The sequence below is a fragment of the Cherax quadricarinatus genome, chromosome 25 (assembly GCF_038502225.1).
Source record: "Cherax quadricarinatus isolate ZL_2023a chromosome 25, ASM3850222v1, whole genome shotgun sequence".
NCBI lineage: Eukaryota > Metazoa > Arthropoda > Malacostraca > Decapoda > Parastacidae > Cherax > Cherax quadricarinatus.
In genome coordinates this window covers 11,114,206-11,139,222 of record NC_091316.1, presented here as the reverse complement: position 1 = coordinate 11,139,222, position 25,017 = coordinate 11,114,206, and the positions used below count along the sequence as shown (strand labels likewise).

Below are 25,017 nucleotides of genomic sequence, written 5' to 3'. Positions count from 1 at the left end.
AGTGCTGCTGCCCTATTCTATATGATAGATACACAGTGTAAAGAAAGATGCGTTTCCCTGTCATATTCCACTACGCAGGATGGTGCTCATACACGGTACTGAAATCTGTCAGCCTGAGCTGAGGGAAGACGTCCGGGGTGGTGGTCGGGGGAGGAAAGTGATTTATGGTAATGGACCTAAGTTACCCTGGACATTTATACAGCCTTGTGGCGGGAAGGACGGGCCTCCGGAGGTTCTCTTGTCAGCACTTGACAGTACACTCTCCGGGGATTTACACCAGGCATGGATTACTTAAACTTCTTCCCCATCGCAGGTAAACACGAAAATTTCTGATAAGCCAATCTCGAATTTTGCATCAAAACTAGCTTAGCAACATTATCTAACCACATTAAATTGACCTAATAGAAAATAACTTACTTATCTAAGAATTTAGGTTGGGAAAGGGAGAAGGGGTGTGAATCTTCTGGTAACCCCCCCCCAGTAGATAACTATCAATGTTGTACACCTGTAATTACCTGGAGGTTACCTGAAGTCGCTTCCGGAGATCACCGACCCCGCGGCCCGGTCCCAGACTAGTTCAAATCAATCATGGTGTTAAGAGCCCGCCGAGCAACGTATGCACCACAGTCTAGTTGATCAGGAGCTGATTTGAGGAACTCTTGAAGACAATCAGGGATGTTTATTTTTTTTTTTTTTTTTTTGGTAATTTCCCTTATGCATGAACGGAAGGTGTCGAGTCGTGGGTGTACTCATCGTTCTCCTGCTTTTCACCGGAGGTAACCTGCAACGCTTGCCAGGCCTCCCGTGTTCATATGTAGTTGTATTCGGTGTGTAGGTTCGGGACGAATCCTTCCAGGTGTAGATTATGATGTATCTTTCTCGCTTGCATACTAAGTACTAAAATTGAGGGACTTCAGGTGCTTCCAGTAATTTAGGTGGCTGTGTTTATACGAATTTTTAAGGTTCTCGGTAGATTTTCTAATTCTGCCTACCTAGAAGAGGGCCGAAGAGTATCACTGGCTCTTCATCTCTTATTTTGAAAATTATAGTTATCCAACCTATCATTTGTTTTGCAGTTGCAATAACAACATTGTTGTGCCTTTGAACGTGAGATTTTTTGACACTCCCAGGTCTCTCACGTTAGACCTGGGAGTGATAATGTCAGATCTCAGGTTCAAGGAGATCTCACATTCAATGCGATCTGAAAAGCACTTTGAATTACAAGATCATTCAGCAACTGTAGCAATAAAACGTGAATATAAACACATACAGAGCACTCAGGGTAAAACCGTCCAAGAAAATTCAAAACTATCAGTACGAACAAAAACACTGCACAAATATATACGACCAATCTAAGCTAAAATAACCCACATAATTCAAGCTCATTAAACTGCCAACGCTGAGGGACTCCTAAATTTTAGACGATGTTCCCACAAGCTTCCCGGTAATTTTAAGAATGACTGAGAAATAGGCAGAAGCGTTGGGCAAACCATTAAAATGTACAGCAGAGTCAGCAGTACACCACCTAACACCCAGCGAGGGAAAGCAGCGCCTGCAAGTTGGCGGCTATGGATGATGTGTGCGCCTGATCCTTTATCCACAGAGAATTCTCTCTCAGTACGGTTTATGTTGAAGGAGATTAGATTTTGCTACGGAAGTGGCTAATTAACTGTGTGCTTCATGTCCATCACGAGAACAGCAGAGTAAGAAAATATTCAAGCAAATGTGTTCAAGACAGTGGCCATAAAGTTGGCCACATACTTAGCACTGTGCTATGCACTTGCTACGTTCATACATCTTCAGTGGGTTAAACTCCGTATATGTTAAACTGCTTGATGCACATAAAGTCTAATCCAGGCAAAATGTTCCGAAAATGTACTGATCTACATTCATTTTACCATGGTTACCTATCTACTCAAGCTTCTAAGAATATTCCTGTGACATTCAGATCAGTTATTTCCCTTTAACATTATTTCTAATTATTGATACAGACACAACAAGGTTATATTAAACTTCTTTCTTCAACATGCTTACTAATGTATCAGCTTCATCGTGTAGGAGCAATTTATTGTGATGAAATTCATAAATACTGTATACTAATTTCTCTGATTTTAAGATCCATACTTGGCTTCTCCGATTAGCATATTGTTAAGAGTCATTAAACGAACCAAGTGTTTTCAGTGAAGACTTAGCATCAATATCGATGAAGGAGAGAAGGACCAAATACCCACGTTCTGTTACACTGCAGGTGTCTAGGAAATACAGTGCCCGCTGCTTCGTAAGGACATAGTTACTGCATGTATGTGGCACCCTAAGTCACCGTGAGGTACAACTGTGGTACAGGGCGAGCTAGAAACAGCAGCCTTTGCCTCAGCCTCGTGTGTCTTTCCCTGGACTCCAACAAGTCTCAGGTACCAACAGAACTCCACGTTCTTGTGCCGAGCTTGGCTACTGGCTAGCCACTCCTAGATCTCCTGGACCACAAGACAGAAGTATGCTGAGCCATTTTCAACAAGGTTACCTGGAGGTTATTCCGGGGATCAACGCCCCCCGCGGCCCGGTCCATGACCAGGCCTCCCGATGGATCAGGGCCTGATCAACTAGGCTGTTACTGCTGGCCGCACACAGTCCAACGTACGAGCCACAGCCCGGCTGATCCGGCACTGACTATGTATCTGTCCAGCTCTCTCTTGAAGGCAGCCAGGGGTTTATTGGCAATTCCCCTAATGCTTGATGGGAGGCTGTTAAACAGTTTTGGGCCCCGGACACTTATGGTGTTTTCCCTTAGTGTACCAATGGCGCCCCTACTTTTCATTGGGGGCATTTTGCATCGCCTGCCCAGTCTTTTACTTTCGTAGGGAGTGATTTCTGTGTGCAGATTTGGGACCATTCCTTCCAAGATTTTCCAAGTGTAGATTATGATATATCTCTCCCTCCTGCGTTCCAACGAGTACAAGTCAAGTGCTTCCAAGCGTTCCCAGTAGTTAAGGTGCTTGACAGAACTTACACGTGCAGTAAAGGATCTCTGTACACTCTCTAGATCTGCGATTTCACCTGCTTTGAATGGAGATGTTAATGTACAGCAGTATTCCAGCCTGGAGAGAACAAGTGATTTGAAAAGGATCATCATGGGCTTGGCATCTCTCGTTTTGAAAGTTCTCATTATCCATCCTATCATTTTCTTTGCACGTGCGATCGTGGCACTGTTGTGATCCTTGAAAGTGAGATCCTCAGACATTACTACTCCCAGGTCCCTTACATTAGTTTTCCGCTCTATTGTATGGCCGGAGTCAGTAGTATACTCTGTTCTAGTTATTATCTCCTCCAGTTTTCCATAACGGAGTAGTTGGAATTTGTCCTCATTGAACATCATATTGTTTACCGTTGCCCATTGGAAAACTTTGTTTATATCTTCTTGGAGATTAACCGCGTCCTCAGCAGATGACAGCCTCATGCAGATCCTAGTATCATCCGCAAAGGATGATACGGTGCTGTGGCATATATCTCTGTTTATGTCTGATATGAGGATAAGGAATAAGATGGGGGCAAGTACTGTGCCTTGTGGAACAGAGCTCTTCACTATGGCAGCCTCCGATTTAACTCTGTTGACCACTACTCTTTGTGTTCGATTTGTTAGGAAGTTGAAGATCCATCTCCCCACTTTCCCAGTTATTCCTTTAGCACGTATTTTATGGGCTATTACGCCATGATCGCATTTGTCAAATGCTTTTGCAAAGTCTGTGTATATTACATCTGCATTCTGATTTTCTTCCAGTGCATCCAAGGCCATGTCATAGTGATCCAGTAGTTGTGAGAGGCAGGAGCGACCTGCCCTGAACCCATGTTGCCCTGGATTGTGTACACCTTAACGCAAAGTTACATCTAACAAACACCTATACGAAGATTTACACTGATAGACACCTACAGATGAAGTTCTATGTCCGACAAATAAAAGATATACACCTGACACAACTGTTTAGACCTATACCAGACATCTATAGTGCAAATGCATATTTTTCTTTAAGAAATCGGCCATTTTCTACTGATGCAGGGTGACGCAAACAAGGAACACACATTCACTATCACTCACGCCCTAGATGTCTTTCCAAAAATGCAATGATATCACTGTCCAAATGACCCATCAACTTGCAATAACACTACCAATCGGTCAAGGTGGAGGCACTGTCTTTCCCACCTCAGCTCGAATCTTCCTTCGACGACTTACGAAGCCCGACAGACAGACAGACAAGGGAAAATAATAGGGACAAAGAGGCAAGTAGAGATACAAGACATACATGTCCCAACCAGAAATATCTATGCTAGGGTTCCAACTCGTGTTAGCCATGACAAAATCGTTTATACTACAATTATAATGGTCAGCATTTCTCGCTATTTAAAACTAACACATTATTATTATAATCAAAAAGAAGCGCTAAGCCACAAGGACTATACAGCGCTGCTAAAACTAACACAGGCGAACGTTGGAGTCCCAAGAACGACAGTTAACTACTTTGTGTCAGGACAAATACATTTAATAAAGACTTTACGTCGATACACTGTAAACACACAATGCACTGAAGTCTTTATTAGTACAAAATTTCATTCACAAGTGGGAGAAATATTGTACCAAGGAAGACTACTGAATTAAGTGCCTATTTTCTACTTGAGGTACGTCTGCTACTACAGATCATTAACCGCTCAATCCCTGGGTAAATTTGATACTACCAGGTAAAAAATTGCATAAACCCTAAAATTGATACTATATATTGTATATATTGAAAGAGACTACTATGTGAGGCAGTCTCTCAGCCATTCCTCCAGCTGGTTAACTACTGTATCAACGACCAGGAATCATATTAAAATTCGCCACACTATAGTCTCGGTTATTACCCATGACACTATTGCAATCATTTGAATTCATGACTGCAAACCTAATAACGAGGCACTATGTTTTAAATTTTACGGTACTTATAAGATCGAACACTGATTCTGAGGACTCACGTTGGTCGGGGAAATTTACAATCACAATATGAATCCCTTACCAAGGACTAGTTATAAAATAAATACACACGCATGAGCACACACACTGTATATAAAGCTAGTGATTTTTTAACCCAAATAAATCTTTTAGTGGGGAATTTAAACAATAATGCTACATAAGTTTATGAATAAAAGCAATGTTTGAGCATAAGTTTTCACGTAGATCGGGTGAACTTAACAACGCCGGTGTCATACACCGCTGTTACCAGCGTCAGGTTTGTTACACAATAGGATAATGACTTAATTGCTTGACCAGGAATGTGAGGAGTGGGTCCAGGTGTGTCCAGGTGGCCAACCTGTCAGCGGGGGAGGGAAACAACCACTGATGGATGGAGGAAATTAGCAAGACAGGAAGAGATGGACGGAGGAAGAGAAAGACCAGCAGTGACAGCAAACGGGAAAGAGGCGGAAGTAGGGGATGGAGGGGGGCCGGAAGGAATGGATGGGGAGGAAGGGAAGGAGGGACGGAAGGTAGGGAAGGAGGGACGGAAGGTAGGAAAGGAGGGACGGAAGATAGAAAAGGAGGGACGGAAGGTAGGAAAGGAGGGACGGAAGGTAGGAAAGGAGGGACGGAAGGTAGGAAAGGAGGGACGGAAGGTAGGGAAGGAGGGACGGAAGGTAGGGAAGGAGGGACGGAAGGTAGGGAAGGAGGGACGGAAGGTAGGGAAGGAGGGACGGAAGGTAGAGGAGGTGGGACTGAAGGTAGGGAAGGAGGGACGGAAGGTAGAGGAGGTGGGACGGAAGGTAGAGGAGGGGGGATGGAAGGTAGAGGGGAGACGGAAGGTAGAGGAGGGGGGGACGGAAGGTAGAGGAGGGGGACGAAAGGTAGAGGGGGACGAAAGGTAGAGGAGGGGGGACGAAAGGTAGAGGAGGAGGAGGGGCGGAAGGTAGGAAAGGGGGGACGGAAGGTAAGGAAGGAGGGACGGAAGGTAGGGAAGGAGGGACGGAAGGTAGTGACTGACAGAGTGCGGTGGAGAGGTACTGTGCAACAAGAGAAGGTAAACTGTGCAACAAGAGTGCGGTGGAGAGAAACTGTGCAACAAGAGTGCGGCGGAGAGGTAAACTGTGCAACAAGAGTGCGGTGGAGAGAAACTGTGCAACAAGAGTGCGGCGGAGAGGTAAACTGTGCAACAAGAGTGCGGTGGAGAGAAACTGTGCAACAAGAGTGCGGCGGAGAGGTAAACTGTGTAACAAGAGTGCGGTGGAGGTAAACTGTGTAACAAGAGTGCGGTGGAGGTAAACTGTGCAACAAGAGTGCGGTGGAGGTAAACTGTGCAACAAGAGTGCGGTGGAGAGAAACTGTGCAACAAGAGTGCGGCGGAGAGGTAAACTGCGGTGGAGAGGTAAACTGTGCAACAAGAGTGCGGTGGAGAGGTAAACTGTGCAACAAGAGTGCGGTGGAGAGGTAAACTGTGTAACAAGAGTGCGGTGGAGGTAAACTGTGCAACAAGAGTGCGGTGGAGAGGTAAACTGTGCAACAAGAGTGCGGTGGAGAGAAACTGTGCAACAAGAGTGCGGCGGAGAGGTAAACTGTGCAACAAGAGTGCGGTGGAGAGAAACTGTGCAACAAGAGTGCGGCGGAGAGGTAAACTGTGCAACAAGAGTGCGGTGGAAAGGTAAACTGTGCAACAAGAGTGCGGTGGAGAGAAACTGTGCAACAAGAGTGCGGCGGAGAGGTAAACTGTGCAACAAGAGTGCGGTGGAGAGAAACTGTGCAACAAGAGTGCGGTGGAGAGGTAAACTGTGCAACAAGAGTGCGGTGGAGAGGTAAACTGTGCAACAAGAGTGCGGTGGAGAGGTAAACTGTGCAACAAGAGTGCGGTGGAGAGAAACTGTGCAACAAGAGTGCGGCGGAGAGGTAAACTGTGCAACAAGAGTGCGGTGGAGAGAAACTGTGCAACAAGAGTGCAGTGGAAAGGTAAACTGTGCAACAAGAGTGCGGTGGAGAGGTAAACTGTGCAACAAGAGTGCGGTGGAGAGGTAAACTGTGCAACAAGAGTGCGGTGGAGAGAAACTGTGCAACAAGAGTGCGGCGGAGAGGTAAACTGTGCAACAAGAGTGCGGCGGAGAGGTAAACTGTGCAACAAGAGTGCGGTGGAAACTGTGCAACAAGAGTGCGGTTGAGAGGTATACTGTTCAACAATAGTCGGGTTGTGAGGTAAACTGTTCAACAAGAGTGCGGTGGAGAGGTAAACTGTGCAACAAGAGTGCGGTGGAGAGAAACTGTGCAACAAGAGTGCGGCGGAGAGGTAAACTGTGCAACAAGAGTGCGGTGGAGAGAAACTGTGCAACAAGAGTGCAGTGGAAAGGTAAACTGTGCAACAAGAGTGCGGTGGAGAGGTAAACTGTGCAACAAGAGTGCGGTGGAGAGGTAAACTGTGCAACAAGAGTGCGGTGGAGAGAAACTGTGCAACAAGAGTGCGGCGGAGAGGTAAACTGTGCAACAAGAGTGCGGCGGAGAGGTAAACTGTGCAACAAGAGTGCGGTGGAGAGAAACTGTGCAACAAGAGTGCGGCGGAGAGGTAAACTGTGCAACAAGAGTGCGGTGGAGAGGTAAACTGTGCAACAAGAGTGCGGTGGAGAGGTAAACTGTGCAACAAGAGTGCGGCGGAGAGGTAAACTGTGCAACAAGAGTGCGGCGGAGAGGTAAACTGTGCAACAAGAGTGCGGCGGAGAGGTAAACTGTGCAACAAGAGTGCGGCGGAGAGGTAAACTGTGCAACAAGAGTGCAGTGGAGAGGTAAACTGTGCAACAAGAGTGCGGTGGAGAGGTAAACTGTGCAACAAGAGTGCGGTGGAGAGGTAAACTGTGCAACAAGAGAGGAAAAGTTGTACACTAAGAGCGGAAAAGAGCGAGAGGAGGGGGGTGGGAGCTGTTTTAACAAGAAGAGAGGATACAGCTCTACATAACAAGGTTAAGATAGGGAAACAGTTATATATAACAAGTTTAAGATAGAGGCAAAACTATGTACAAAGATGTGAAGATAGGGGACACAGAGCTGGATTTAAACCCAAAAATTGTAATGTCAAACACACACACAAAAAAAAAGAGTAAAGAGCCATAAATCAAGGTATTTCTTTTATTATTCACGAAGAATCTGACAGTTTGGGAGGAACTTGAATTTTATTCAAAGTTGTGTCATAGTTTCGAGAGTTCTTCCACCCTCGTAGCCCGGTCTGAGGCCAGACTTTATTGTCGACTGCCTGTTCAACCAAGCTGTTGTTGCTAGCGACTCTCAGGCCTACATCACAAACTGTTTGTTTAGGTATTTTGAACAAGTGATGGTCTCAAGTTTAAAACCCCACCTTTAATTTCAAGTATTTAAAGGGACATTTGCATGTTAGTAATATTTCCTGGACGCAGGTAGGAAGGGTATCAGGCTGACGGTCCACATATCCCACGTAGAAAGGCCACCAGGGAAGCCAGTCACATAAAACAATTAAGGGTCATAATGCGTCCATGACACAGCACAGCCATGGTCTCTAGCGTCGTCTGTGTCGCCTACACTGTTTAACTCTGACCACTGTGGGATGACCATCGAAAGCATTCGCTACCTCCTCCCCGTTTCCAGTCTTACATATCTATATTTCAGATACATCGCCCATTAGTTTATACATTTCATCAATGCCTTAGTTTATTGCTTTTAACATAAACCTTAGTTGAATGCTTTTAATATAAACCCGAGTTCAGTGCATTTAATACATCTTCGTAAAAGATGGAGTCCCAGTACACAGAAGTTAACTTTGTTTATGAGGACACGTATGATCATTTCTGGATCATTAATTTTATTTGGTTTTAAAAGTAAAGAAAAACAAGACACTGATGGTAACCTCGAAGACAATGGCAGAATTTACACTGTAAGAACAGAAATTACTGAAGCTTTAAACTTCATTAACACTGACGATGATTATGTCAATATTTTACAAACTTTTTTTTTTACCAAACAAAAAAAAAAAAGTTTTATGAAGCAGAGTACTCACACCAGAGGTTCAGACAACACACTGTTTACACCTTCACACTGCTAATCACCAGCAGTTTAAGGTTTAGCAGCATCAAACACTGTGTAATAGCACCAATACATATAACAGTATCAATTACAGTATAACAGTAATTATCACTATTTAACACCACTGAAACAGCATCAAAGACTGCTTAAAAGCATTAAAAACTAATAAAACCAAGTCTTACTTAACTGCTCAACCAATAACACAATAACCGTGATTTAATGGCTCCCCTCCCCCATTCCCCCCTCACAATAAACATTCAATCACGCACTCCATATTATCCTCTGTAATTAGTGGTGGGCGGAGCACTATATCAGCAGTGTCGAGGCAGTGGGAAAGTTAGTCTGCTTTTTGTGGTTTGTGGGCGTGGGTGGTGAAGTGAGTTAGTGTGGGCAGGAGGGAGGGAAAGGAGAGAGGGATGGAATAGCTAGGTTACATAGACAAGTTGCTATCGCAGTTAAGCTATGACTGCTTAAATGCTAATTCGTATACGTTATGCAGTGGGGAAAGAAAGGGATGGGAAGGGAAGTGGTTTGGAGAGAATGATAACCGAGCAATCCCTCCTCACACTCTACACACTGAACGTGTTGTTTCAAACTTTCTTGAGGATGCAGTCTCCTACCACCTTGCTAGATACTGCCCTCCCGTTTCACTATTTGCGACATGCGTGCACGTCCGTGTTACCCATTAATACACCCAGAGAAACTCTTAATTTGCAACTGTGTGCAATATATATATATATATATATATATATATATATATATATATATATATATATATATATATATATATATATATATATATATATATATATATATATATATATATAGAGAGAGAGAGAGAGAGAGGGGGGGGATGGAAATTTTTTTCTGGAGATCTTTCGCACTCTCGTGCGTCGTCGTCAGGAGCCATGCAATGTTGCAAGACAGCAACAGGTAGGAGGGGAAATTCTCTGAGACAAGGCAGAAGGTATCAGTGGCAGCCCATATCAACAGTGGATTCACAGAGTGGACTAATTCAGATAAACAAAGGAAAATACTAGTCTCGAAATACTCGTAGAATGAACCAGCCGCCGAGGAGCTTCACAGAAGCAAATACTTTAAACAACTCTAAAAATAGGTCAGTCACCTGAATGGGAACGAGTGGGGACTACTGCTACCAGGCAAGCACCAGACGAACCCGGCTCATGGCCAAGTTCCGAGAGTAGAAAAACTTGCGAAACTCAAAGGTACGCCTCTGTATAATCCAATCTTATGCTTTCGTGCCAGCGAGTGTTGTAGAGGATAATGAAGGAAATGGTAACTAGGATATTTCTGACTTGAGTTCGAGATTTACGTAACTCTAGACATACATACTTTATATGAAATCTCGAAAACCCCTTTACGTTACCCAACACAATTTTTCATAAGCTTGTGGCATGGAGTCATGATCCTGAGAGTATAATGGCGAGGTGGGCGAGGTTGTAAGACAGCTTCCCAGGCACGGAGTCACTCTGCTCCAGGATCCAGACAGTCTTCTCACGCTTGCCCTGGCTCACCCTCGCCCTGGGGCCACTATCTTCCCTCCGGCCCTATCTTATCACTCCCACTAACTTGATTTTCAGTTCTTCACTTGTTCATGTCCTAGCTTTTATTTATTTTTACTTTTGCTTCCCTCCCCCTCTCCTACTACCTACTATTTCCCCTTGTTTTCTTTATCTGCCCCCGTCGTTACCTCAATCTTCGTCTATACCTCCATCACCACCTCTGCCATAGGCCTATGTGAGGAACATCCTACTTTTACTAATTTTTACTCACCCTCTTATCTAACCTGTTTTTAAACCTAAATTTTCTTCAGAGTCAATATTCGACTATTTGCTCAACCTATAGATAAGTTTACTGCAAAATCTAGACTAGCCTATATCCTTTCTAAATATCTATTTACCCAATCTGAAGACATGACTGCGAATTCTGTATTGATTTAATATTTTAAGTTCCTTATTCAACCCCCTTCCCTTCCCTCGCCTTTCTTCTATTTGTATATTTTAATCATATCCTTCTCGTCATTCATGCTACGCCTTTCTCTAGAAGAATATTCTAGAGAAAGGCGTAGAAAGTTTCCCGATATTAAGGATTAATTATAATTTTCCAGTGCATTTATGCAGTTTCCGTAATATGCAAATCAGAGTTGTGGCGAGTGTTCCAACTGAGGTCTCCCTGAAGAGAGGAAGTATGTATCATAACATTTAGACTTCTATTGCTTCCAGACTGTTATTTAGAAAGGACACTTTAGACATTCTGGTCCGTCCTTTATGATAATGGTCCAGGACGGATCAAAGCAGTGTACTGTTGTGGTGAATTGTTCCAGCCAGTTTACTCTGACTTACTCTTCGCCTAGTTAGTCATACTGCCAACACTCACTGCTGCTGACCAGGTTTCACATTTGTAAATCAAAGCTGTTTTACACTTATTTCTAAATTACAATATTATTAGGTACCTTGCCTTCCTTCTCCTATGATACCCATCCTTTCCTCATCCTCTTATATTGCCTCTTAATCCTAGGTTTTATAGACGACGACGATTATCACCACCTCCACAACCTGCTGTTCTTCATCTTGTTTGTGGTCCTCCCTCTTCTCTACTCTTTCCCCAAATTCTTCTCCCTCTTCCTCTTCCCTCTCTCTACTTTGCTCCCCTCATTTTCCTCTTTCCCGTTTCCCTTCTCCACGTCCTCTTGCCCTGCTCTCTCCGCCTTCCTTTTTACTTCTACCATCGCTTATCCTTTCCCTTCTTCTGCCTCTTCCTCATCATCCTCTCTCTTCCCCCCTTCTACTTCTCCATCTATTACGACACACTTCAGAGAGCACACAAACAGGTTCTTCATACACACACACACACACACACACACACACACACACACACACACACACACACACACACACACACTCTATTACAGGTTTATTATTTGTATTAATATATTCATTCAACATTTTAATCCATGTCGTGTTGTTACCTAAAAGTTGAGGAAGGATCCACTGTCATTCCTATCCCCCCCCCCGAGTGAGGATCAGAGGATCCCAAGGACATAAGAATCCCATGAATCAGGGGCGAGGGCCCCCCCCCCTGAATTGATACATAAATAAGCAAAGTAGAACACACGTATGGTACTAATTGAAACACCTATAAAATAACTAGAATACTTATATAGTGATCATTTCTTCCTTGACTGAATCGCACCTGAAACATCTCACAGCTTTATCCAGATATAAAGTCATGTGGAAAAATGAAAGTTCCCTAAAATAATTATTCAAGTAAAAAAAATGAAATCTCCTGCTGAAATTAGTATTTAACAATAAATAAGCATGAGCTTATAAATTAACATTATAATAATCAAGGGGGAAGCTCTAAACCTTTAGGATTATACAGCGCCTGCGGGGGGATGTGGAGAGTATTCAGACTTATAAATTAACAATTAAGCTGAGGTCCAATAGCTTAAAAACTAAAAGAAATAATTAACTTCTAAAATAACAAATATGAAATATATAAAACACATGAGTACATACCCACAGCAGCAGAGTGCCACAAACCTCCACTTGCCGACTCTTATCACATGAATCACTCCCAACTTAAACGATTTCATTTCGCCGACCTTCCGTAATTTTTTGGATATCGCCTTCTCTTTCCTGGCTTCACTCGTGTTCTTAGTTTTTTGTACGTCGGGATTATTTATAACTCTTGTATTGTCACCACTTTTGTTTTTAGTTCTTACTACATGCCGTGTCTCCATCTGGTATTTACTGCCCCGAGAATAGTCGATTTTCACCTCGATATTGTATTGCCGTTCCTCCGGTCGATCGTCTTCGAACTCCTTGACATCTTCGTAGAGAGGACAAACATCATCAGCAACTTGTGAGGTGGCCTCCTCGGAGCTCCTTTTCTGAAGCACTTTAGGCTGCAGATAGCAGCTGCTGCTGTTGTCGAGCCCTTCCTTTTTCTCATAACGGGAGGCCTCGCTAGGCATCCTGTGATGAGTAAGAGCATTCTTGCTCATCTCACACACAGTTTTATGGTCCTCATCTTTGCCTTGTAGTTTATTGCGGGGTGCCTTGGGTTTGCACACCTTACTGTAAATGGGATCCAGCAACCTGTTCCTCATCGACTCTGAGATGCTGCTACTAAAGGAGCGACTCACACTGCCATCGCTCGGTTTGTTCGTGTTATGGCTGTCCACCGGCACATTTGGTATACGGGCGGTCGGGTTGTGATTTATGACACGTGAGCTGTGACGAGCAGCAGTAGCACCACCAATATTACCAACAGCAGCACCAACATTCTCAAGCGAGGGCCTACCTACAGTGTGTAGTGAAGGGGGTCCTCTGGCCAACTTCACGTCGCCATCAGGGTATGAACTAGTGTGCCTGGTATAGTGGGTATGCCGGAGACTTCTTGGAATGTCGACGGGACCTCCGTTACTGCGAAGATTTGCGTGTGTTGTGGTTGTAGTCTCACTTTCTGATAATGATGCACTTTTTACGACTGGCCGTCCGCTTATAACCCGCCTGTCTGGCATGTTTCCACCTGGAAAAAATCCAGCATTCGGACGCGATGTGCAGTTTACTGGGCCACGGTTTCGGAGTGAGCTATTTGACTGACGGCAGCTGTTTCGAAGTAGGCCACCGTTTAAAAGCGGTCCACCATTAGGAAGTGAACCACCACTGCGAAATAGGCCACCGTTCAAACGAGGACCACCACTGCGAAGTGGGTCACAGTTTAGAAGTGGCCGACCAATGCGAAGCAAGCTGTCACTAGGAAGTGGACCACCACTGTAAAGCGGGCCACCGTTTAGATGTGGACCACTACTGCAAAGCAAGCCAGCATTGGCAAGTGGACCACTATCGCGAAGCGGACTGCCGTTTAGAAGCGAACCAACATGGCAAGGAGAGCTGCCGTTTGGAAGTGAATCACTGTGAAAATGGGCGTCTTTCGTAAGAGATCCGCCTTCCACAAGAGGGCTGTTGTTGGAGCCCCTTTTTACTAATGAACCGTCGCTGGGTATTTGTGTGCAGTCCATTACTGGTTTACTATCTTGAACGGAGGTCCTAACCGACTGAGAGACGGCGTTCGATGGTGCTCCACCTTTCACTAACTCCTGGACGTTCTTCGAGGAACCACATTTCACAAGCGAGTCAGTACTCGCAGACGACCCACTCCCACTACCCGATGCTCCCTCGTCCAGAGCACAATTCACGTAAGGCCTGGAAAACTGGAACGTTTCATCCGAGGGCACTGCTTCCTCCAAGGTGGCACTAATGGTATAGACGGCACCTTCTGGCGACGGCCTGCCACTGTGAATGTCTGCTTTGTCAGGTGTTGTCAGGGCTTCTACTGTAGCAGTAACTGGAACTGTTGTCTTAGAGTTGTCAGTCAGACATTCATCAGTCAGGTTGAAGGCTCTGTTAGTTATGCCTAAGCCACAGCCACTCTCAAACATCTCTATGGGGTACGGAGGCACGGTGGGCACTGGAAGTCCCGTCAATGCCGTGTCCAGAGGGTCCTGACGTCTTGCCGCCTCCTCGGTCACGGAGGGTCGCAGCTTCCGCCGCATCAGGGAGAGATGGGAGGGTCGGTCCAACGGCAGTGTAGAACATTTGAAACTTGAAAACCGAGATGGGTTCTCAAACTTCAGCATCTTACCCATGACAAATATAAGTTTTATTCGAATGTCAAAATCAATGTACATGACACTACACGAACAACCTTATTCTTACATTTTCATATTCTTAGCTTCCGCAAACTGGAAAAAAAGAGTTTTCAAGCAAGTACTGAAGAATAAACACAAGAATATTTTTACACTTTTGAGATCTATCCCATGATGAACCCTGGTTATCGGAAGGTATCTAAAAAATATGACTGTGCTCGAAAAGGCATCTTTTTTCACTGAAAAACAATTAGATGACCAAAATATCACTTAAGACGAGTCAATGGCTTTTACTCAAAATAAACATCGAGAAATACAGGTTGCTGTACTGACAACGAGATAAAACAGGCAATTAAAAAACGAGGGTATTTTCCGCTAAAGCGACTTGCGCCTCACCCTGTATATCAATAACAAGCAAAATAATGTTACATCAAACTCTTATGGAAGAAGTGGACCTAAGAGTTTGTTTGTATCAACAGACTGGTGCGGCAACCGCGGTGACTACTGCGGCTGCTGAGACAAGGGCAGTGGCGGCACTTGCCTCAGTGGCTGACTTCAGCGCTGGCTACGGTGGTGACTGCTGTGGCGGCCACGGCAGCATCGGCGGTGTTGTCTGCCGCAGTTATTTTAAACAGAAATAAACTTACGTGGGCTTGGTGCAATGAGAGCCTCATACACATTACCTCGTACATATTAATATTTGCATTTTACCAGGGGAAAGTTACAGAGTTCATTTTCCCCGCGATATTTTGGTCATTATTTGATGAAGTCATGCTGTCGTCCAGCTGCAGCAGCTGCTGTTCTTCCTGTTGGTCCTTACAAGATCTCAGACCCTGTGGCACTAGCATCAACACACAATGGAAATAAGTCGCCGACTTGTTTTGGGTTATCCTTGATATGACATTGAACTTGTGTGGACCTGTACCTAAATACATACACACACACACACACACACACACACACACACACACACATACATGGGGCCGGATAACATCTCTCCATGGGTCCTGAGAGAGGGAGCAGAGGCGCTATGTTTACCCTAACAACAATCTCCACATCTATCGAAACAGGGCGACTACCTGAGGTATGGAAAACAGCAAATGTAGTCCCAATTTTTAAAAAAAAGGAGACAGACACGAAACATTAAACTACAGACCAGTGTCACTGACATGTACAGTATGCAAGGTCATGAAGAAGATTATCAGGAGAAGAGTGGTGAAGCACCTAGAAAGGAATGACCTTATCAACGACAGCCAGCACGGCTTCAGGGACGGGAAATCCTGTCACAAACTACTGGAGTTCTATGACAGGGTGACAGCAGTAAGACAAGAAAGGGGTGAGTAGATTGCATTTTCTTGGACTGTAAGAAGGCGTTTGACACAGTTCCACACAAGAGATTAGTGCAATAGCTGGAGGACCAGGCAGGGATAAGAGGGAAGGCACTACAATGGATCAGGGAATACTTGTGAGGAAGACAACAGCGAGTCATGGTACGTGGCGAGGTGTCAGAGTGGGCACCTGTAATGAGCGGGGTTCCACAGGGATCAGTCCTAGGCCCAGTGCTGTTTCTGGTATTTGTGAACGACATGACGGAAGCAATAGACTCCCAAGTGTCCCTGTTTGCAGATGTGAAGTTGATGAAAAGAATTCAATCGGACGAGGACCAGGCAGAACTACAAACGGGATCTGCACAGGCTACAGGCCTGGTCCAGCAACTGGCTCCTGGTGTGATGTAGTTCAGCTGGGCTTGTGAGGTCTCTAGGGAGACCTAATTTAACCAATTATATGGTCACACCTTGCCTTGGCAAACGTCTGTCAGCCACGCCCACGTCTGAGGTCTTTTGTTCTTGACGACGTCAGACCTAGGCGTCAGGTCGTACACGTGGTTGTGGAGGGTGCTTGGACCACGATATAAGCCCAAGGAACAGCTGAGCAAGGAGATTCGAGCGGAGCTCTGGCCTGTGAGCAGAGCTGAACTGGAGAGTCTCGGGAGGAGAGACTGTTGGAGACATTGGGCAGAGTACTGGCTTGGAGCAGTACTCGTGCTGTGTAAGTCTTGGGACCTGTGGCTTAGTTCCTGTAGTGAACTGTCCTCTGTACTATATTGTAAGTTACATTCATTTTCGTTAAGTTGATTGTGTTCCCTGTCTCACTGCTTATGTGTACCACCCCATTTATCTAAACCCCAATGATGTACTCCTGTTCCCAAATATATTATTGTACAAGGACTTAATAATAAACTGTGTTTGAGTAGAATAGTAATATTCACTGTCCCCGTTATTTATTCTTATTTCCATTTATTTATGTTCAGTTAAAGTAGTGAGAGGGTGAGTAGTGTGGAGTGGTGGGTAGAGTAATGAGAGGTGAAGTTGTAGTCACCAGTGACCTCACATTACCTACCTACCTCCGCACTCATCCCTCCTACTGCCTCGCCTGTCCCCTACCTACTGACTCCCTCCGCTTACCCCCATATTCCCCGATTATTCCCCTAATCATTACCCCCCTACATGACACTGGAGTTCAACCCCACCAAGTGCAAAGCCATGAAGATTGAGGAAGGGCAAAGAAGACCGAGAACGGAGTACAGTCTAGGGGGCCAGAGACTACAAACCTCACTCGAGAAAAAGGATCTTGGAGTGAGTATAACACTGGGCACATCAACCAAATAACTACTGCAGCATACGGGCGCCTAACAAACCTAAGAATAGCATTCAGACATCTTAATAAGGAATTGTTCAGGATTCTGTACACGGTGTACATTAGGCCCATATTGGAGTATGCAGCACCAATTTGGAACCCACACCTACCCAAGCACGTAAGGAAGCTAGAGAAAGTGCAAAGGTTTGCAACAAGACTAGTCCCAGAGCTAAGGGGTATGTCCTACGAAGAGAGGTTAAGGGAAATCAACCTGACGACACTGGAAAACAGGAGAGATAGGGGGGATATGATAACGACATATAAAATACTGAGAGGAATCCCTTAACTACTGGGAACGCCTGGAAGCACTTGACTTGTACTCACTGGAGTGCAGGGGAGAGAGAGATATCATAATCTACACCTGGAAGATTCTGGAGGGACTGGTCCCTAACATGCACACAGAAATCACTCCATACGAAAGCAAAAGACTTGGCAGGCGATGCAACATACCCCCAGTGAAAAGTAGGGGGGTCACCGGTACAATGAGAAAACGCAATAAGTGTCCGGGACCCAAGACTGTTCAACAGCCTCCCACCAGCAATAAGGGGCATTACCAGTAGACCCCTGGTTGTCTTCAAGAGGGAGCTGGACAGATACCTAAAGTCGGTGCCGGATCAGCCGTACGTTGGACTGCGTGCGGCCAGCAATAACAGCCTCGTTGATCAGGGCCCTGATCCACCGGGAGGCCTGGTCGTGGACCGGGCCGCGGGGGCGTTCATCCCCGGAATACCCTCCAGGTAGACAAGGTGGACAGAGACAGGATGTTCCAGATATGGGACACAGGAACAAGAGGTCACAATTGGAAGTTGAAGACACTGATGAATCACAGGGATGTTAGGAAGAATTTCTTCAGCCACAGAGTTGTCAGAAGTGGAATAGTCTGGAAAGTGATGTAGTTGAGGCAGAATCCATACACAGCTTTAAGAAGAGGTATGATAAAGCACGTGGAGCATGAAGAGTGGCCTAGTAGCGACCAGTGAAGAGGCGGGGCCAGGAACTGTGAATCGACCCTTGCAACCACAGAGTACACACACACACACAAGCTCGTGTAACTAGTACTCACCACCAGGACAGAATACATAGTTATCAGATTACATCAACCCGCCCAAGGGAATGGGGGAGGGAATGATCGGAAGTGGGAGGGAGGAGAGGAGGGAGTGAGAAAGGGAGAGTGAAAAAAAAGCAGTAGTAAAAGAGGGGGAGAGAAAGGGAGTGATAAGGGTAGGAGTGAGAGAAAGAAGTTAGAAAGGGATGGACTAAGGAGACGAGTGTAAAGGACGAAAGGAGGACGAACGGAAAGGGAGGGGGCGAAAAGAGGTAAAAAAAATAGAACAAAATTGAAGAATAAGACCTGTAAAAATACCATCGCGTGAAAGATAAAAGGAAACAAATGCATCCTACACTCAACCTATGAAATACTCAATACACTAGCAGGTACGGAGCGAAGGTCCGAGGTTGAAACTCTTGAACATGTGCTATCAACAAGGCAGGATCCCAAGACAGTGGAAGAAAGCGACAGTCATCCCTGAAGCTAATGCAGAGGATAATTTTGAATAAATGATAACTATCGATCGAGTATTTATCGACTTGGTCACAGACTGTATCAAATGCTGACATGTAAATAACGCAGGTGCAGCTCGCTGGGAGATGTCACTCCAATATAGAGACTACAAAAAAATAGCATACGTAGGCGGGACAGAGGATGGTCATTGCCCGGATAGACATGTAGGGAACTGACATCACCTGATTCTCCAGTTCTGATGGGGTAATATTAACTAAAATGCCAGACAAGCTAAAACTACCAGTGAGCTAGAAGACTGTGCTGGACGTGGCAATCAATGCTGACTCCATACACTTTTGCCTTTGTAAATCATTTTTCCAAGCGACCAGTCCGGCTTCGTCTATTTCATGGTATTCGTGGGAATTTCGGGTTTTAAGACGCCCTGTTAAGGTTACCCACACTACATGAATTCTTATGTCCTTTCAAACGTTGTTCAACGTTCCTCGACGTTTCGCTCATAAGCTGTTATATCTACCACAAGGAATTACAAACACCTGCGTTGGAATCTCATGGTAGCGGAACTGATAACTACATTCACTTTACACTTTGGAAAGAGAGCCAGAGTTGTTGCTAGAAACATATTGTCTCTAGAGTGATCCCTTCTGTCTGTGTTAATGATGTTCAAGACTCTCCTTCGGTAGCTGCTGATAAAATGGGAGGGGATTAAGCTGGATGAACACCTGACGAATGATCGAACATTCCTCGAGGAACTCATGGGCTGGCAATGATACAAGATTTCAGCAAGAAGCCGATGACCATACGCTTCTTGTTTGTTCATGGATTGTTGATCGGCTTACGATAAACATTAAATGTAAGCTTATCTCCGGATACGCAAAGAAGGCCATTCAGAAAGGAAATGTATCGTCTTGTGCTTCCCCTATGGTAATTTTGAGACGTTCAGGTCGTTTGAGTGTGGAGGGTAGAGCATTAACGGTACAATAGCCAGTATGTCACTGGGTGACAGTCACTCACGTATCGTAAACTTTCTGCCTCTAGCTGTTCCATACACCAAGCTAAGTGGGCACTAAACGGAGTGAGGCCATAGCTGTTCTAAAGTACTGTCTTCATAACGCGTCTCCCAAATCTTTATCTGGTAGTGGAAGGCTAGGGGTTATCAGCGGTTTTACGATGCAGGAAGGCGATGCTTATATTATGGGCACCTCTATAAATAACGAAGTCTCGTCGAAATTTACATCCCCGTACATATTTGAGATATTGTATATATATATGCATAGGGCAGGCATTATTTGAGAGTCCCTTGTAGGACGAGTGACGGAAGGCGGTGTAAATAACTTCAGCTTTGTCATCTCTTCGAGATGTATTTTTTTTGTCTTCAACTTCTACCACCACACTTGTCCCTGCTCAGATCCTTAGCTGCTGTCTCGTTGAAGTCTACCATATGAATGTACCGCTGGTGGCACAGTTGCGAGAGTCGGCTGTGCTGTTCTGACGGACTTACGAAAGCAATACAAATGAAGCTAAGAGAGAACCACCGTTAAACACTTCGACGTTTGTGTATGTCTGTAATGGCTTTCCTCGCTCCAGAGCGCTTGCTTGCTTACTTGCCCGGTTCCATAAACTTGTTCTGCAACTTGTCTGTTCAGCAGCATAAGTGTTCTAAGTTGACTAGGTACGGAGTGGAATGTAAAAACTGGTCTTTACCGACAAATTAAAATACAGAGATAAAAACTCGTAAGACACTGACGGACAGTCCCAGTGACTGATGTAACCAAGTAAGTGAATACAGAAATCCAAGTAGCAATGTGTTGTGCATGGTTGATTACTTATGACTGTTGGGCGGCGGCAATGCTGCCGCCGCCTCCTGCTGCTGCTGGGACGAGCACGCCGTCGCCGTCATCATCATCGTCGCCATCATCGTCATCATCGTCATCGTCGCCATCATCGTCATCGTCGCCATCATCGTCATCGTCATCATCATCATCATCTGCTGCTGCTGCTGCTCTAGGGTCAGCATACACTACCTCCTTCCTACCACTCCAGCTGTATCTCACCACTTGTGATGAAATATACATTGCATCCTTTAGGTATTTTTTTTCTGTTCACAATGAAGGCTTCTTCTCCCTTGACCCGTCACTTCCTACCACAGTTACTTCCCGCCTGCCATATTCACTTCACTTCCGCCATGATTACGACTGATCCCCCTTCTCTACCTGCTGTTGCTGACTCAGGGTAGAACAGCCAGGATCCTCATCTCCAGTACCCGGAAGGTGTCTGGGAACATTAACTCCATTTGTCCTCTGGTAAACACATCCCCTTCGAGACACGACCCTGCTTAACATGTCACTGTCAATCTAGACTCCAGAGAACCGAGATTATGGTGGGCTGTACCTGGCGTGATGTACTGCTGTGTTATGGTGCTGTGTACTTCCTATGATGTACGATGTATTAGTCGTTGTTTCTCTGCGTCGCGTGTATAATGTCATCATTAACCTTCATTGTATTCTTACGCAAGTCAGCGTCAGACTTGTGGCTTACACAAACTGTTCTCGCATATTGCGATACACTGAAATTTCACAATCTCGCGAAGGCATAATACCGGAGCTAAACTAATAACCATATTTATTTTTGGTAACCTCTTTACAGCGTATTGGAATGAAAAAAAAAAGATAGTTTAAAAATTTACTTACGAATTTAGGTGCCCAGAACAAGGGAGTTCACTACTTACAAAAGTTTTCGACATTACTGTAAAACAAAAATACTCAGCGAAGATGGTATTTGAGGGAGTCTTGGTAAGCTCAGTGTTGAGCTGCGTCATGGTACAATAAAAAGCTCTGCAAACACACACACTGACATGTATGTCAGCATATCATTTGAGAGAAAAAAAAATCTGGCAGAGCGTTTCATCAGTGCCATAAAAAATTGAACAATATCTGCACTAACGTACCACTGAAGCCTCAACCAAGGTCGTGATGATCAGCAACCCATCTAACCAAATAACATTAACAAAAGCATTATTAAATTTTTTTTAAATTAACATAACCTCAACTTAAAAAAAATAGTTTACTCGAGTGACATGAAAAGAGTTGCCGGAAGTTTATATACTTTTACCTTCAACTTTTGTAATTTTAAATTAACAACGTATCAAAATATCTCAGTGATGTGTTGTGGGAGGTGTTGTTGACAGTGTTCCTGTGTAACTACGGTGCTCTTACCCCACAGTGTTCCTGTGTAACTACGGTGCTCTGACCCCACAGTGTTCCTGTGTAACTACGGTGCTCTGACCCCACAGTGTTCCTGTGTAACTACGGTGCTCTGACCCCACAGTGTTCCTGTGTAACTACGGTGCTCTGACCCCACAGTGTTCCTGTGTGTGTACCCACGGTGCTCTGACACCACAGTGTTCATGTGTAAGCACGGTGCTCTGACCCCACAGTGTTCGTGTTTAACAACGGTGCTTTGACCCCACAGTGTTTCTGTGTGTAACCACGGTGCTCTGACCCCACAGTTTTCCTGTGTGTAACCACGGTGCTCTGACCCCACAGTGTTCCTGTGTGTGTAACCACGGTGCTCTGACCCCACAGTGTTCCTGTGTGTGTAACTACGGTGCTCTGACCCCACAGTGTTCCTGTGTGTGTAACTACGGTGCTCTGACCCCACAGTGTTCCTGTGTAAGCACGGTGCTCTGACCCCACAGTGTTCGTGTTTAACAACGGTGCTTTGACCCCACAGTGTTTCTGTGTGTAACCACGGTGCTCTGACCCTACATTTTTCCTGTGTGTAACAACGGTGCTCTGACCCCACAGTGTTCCTGTGTGTGTAACCACGGTGCTCTGACCCCACAGTGTTCCTGTGTGTAACCACGGTGCTCTGACCCCACAGTGTTCCTGTGTGTAACTACGGTGCTCTGACCCCACAGTGTTCCTGTGTGTGTAACCACGGTGCTCTGACCCCACAGTGTTCCTGTGTGTAACTACGGTGCTCTGACCCCACAGTGTTCCTGTGTGTAACTACGGTGCTCTGACCCCACAGTGTTCCTGTGTGTAACTACGGTGCTCTGACCTCTGTTTCATGAGAATTATATCGACGTACTTCCCTTCACTCTACATTGATATTTTTATCACACACACACCTACTTTCCTAACTCGCCCTCTCCTCCTAGTTACTAGCGTACGTGTGCGTGCGTATAGAGATCGTTTTTAAAAACCTGTAATTTTTAATTAGAAAAGATACAGGAAAAATTGAAAAAGGACGGCATATAAAACAAATTCCCCTTGGAACACGTAATGTTTGTCTTATTTGTGGAACCAAATTTTCCTCATAATTCCTAGATTTTCTATGTCAAATCCGTCACCACTACCATTCTAAACACTATCATTATCTGTAGACTGATATGTGTTATCAGTGACGAGTACCGTGGAACAGGACAACATATATGTACATCACAACATTACGCACTGACATCTGACATCTCAGTTCTCTCGCTTCGGGAACGTCTGCTGTTTGTCTCTGGCTTCGTCATCTTTTTCTTTAATCTCCTACAAATTCTGAGTAATAATATACAACAACTAAAGTCGGTCCTAGGTAGTAGGTTGGTAGACAGCAGCCGCCCAGGGAGGTACTACCGTCCTGCCAAGTGAGTGTAAAACTGAAGCCTGTAATTGTTTTACACGATGGTAGTATTGCTGGTGTCTTTTTTTTTTCTGTCTCATACACATGCAAGATTTCAGGTATGTCTTGCTACTTCTACTTACACTTAGGTCACACTACACATACATGTACAAGCATATATATACACACCCCTTTGGGTTTTCTTATATTTTCTTTCTAGTTCTTGTTCTTGTTTATTTTCTCTTACCTCCATGGGGAAGTGGAACAGAATTCTTCCTCCGTAAGCCATGCGTGTTGTAAGAGGCGACTAAAATGCCGGGAGCAAGGGGCTAGTAACCCCTTCTCTTGTATATATTACTAAATGTAAAAGGAGAAGCTTTCGTTTTTCCTTTTGGGCCACCCCGCCTCGGTGGGATACGGCTGGTGTGTCGAAAGAAAGAAAGAAAGAACTAAAGTCGGTGCCGCCAGCGGCACTCCTACTGCTTATTTCATAAACCAACGAGTTTACATCACACCTATAATAAACATGTGATTGCCACTCTCATACATTTATTGGCTGGCACACATGAATTGTCTTTATTCCCGATTCTTATTCAGTCCCTCTCCCTGTCTTCATCTCTCTCGTTCCTTCCTGAGATGGTAGCATTTGGTATTTTATCAGTCAGGGAAAATATCTTATGTCGCGGTTCTTGGGTTAAATTTTGACCCGTTCAGTACTATGTACTATATACCTGTAGTAATCACTAGAGTACTTGTTCTAGGTTTACTCTTTCCCTCCACTACACTGAAAAATCAAGAAATATTGTGATTCGGTATTATACGCTGTCAATCTTCAATTGCCAGGGTGACATAACTGAGAAGAAACTGCGCTTCCCTCTCCTTCCTTGAACGACACACCGTCATCCTCACTTCAGCACGACTTTAAGCACTAAAATAAGCAGACACACGACCTCTGTGAGGGAAATGCCAGGGAGCAAGGAGGTCAAGTTAATAACAAATAAAACACAGAAGCCGCTGCCTTTAGTCACCTCCTCTACCACAAGAACTACACGCAGATTCACACGCACGCCCATTTTAAGGACTCTCACCGTCACAATACACTAACAGGTTCAAAGGCGGAAAATCATCGCTCACAAATCAAATGAAAGATTTACTCGACAAGCTGTCGAACTTGTACAAGGAAAAGAAGGATAGACGGATTATGTATTAATAAACTGTACGAAAGCCATACGATGTATAAGAATACATGAAGAAATATGCTGGACTATCAATCATAAACAACCTTAGAAATATAAACTAAAAATCCTTTATATCAGTGTTCACCACATAAGAACAGCTTCTCGAGCACGCAGCTCTAGCATGGAGCTTCCACACAGCAAAACAAAACAAGATAAAGTATAGATACGCTACCAAATTGGTTCTGCACTTGAAATGAGCAACTTGACCTCACATCTCTAGAAGAGCGCATAC

The 25,017-nt window shown here is 44.7% G+C and overlaps 1 protein-coding gene across 36 annotated transcripts in view; it reads right to left on the bottom strand.

Moving 5' to 3' along the window:
• LOC128689952 (uncharacterized) overlaps positions 1-25,017 on the bottom strand; it is a 1,227,005-nt gene that overhangs the window by 125,665 nt on the left and 1,076,323 nt on the right. The window contains exon 1 of one of the 36 annotated variants that reach the window (XM_070088618.1): positions 12,586-14,796. The exons of 34 other annotated variants lie outside the window; for them this stretch is intronic. In XM_070088618.1, the coding sequence (XP_069944719.1) occupies positions 12,586-14,762 (2,177 nt within the window). In that variant the 5' untranslated portion in view covers positions 14,763-14,796. Of the gene's footprint in view, positions 1-12,585; positions 14,797-25,017 lie in introns of those variants that run through there. One more of the 36 variants, XM_070088617.1, reaches the window with a different exon arrangement.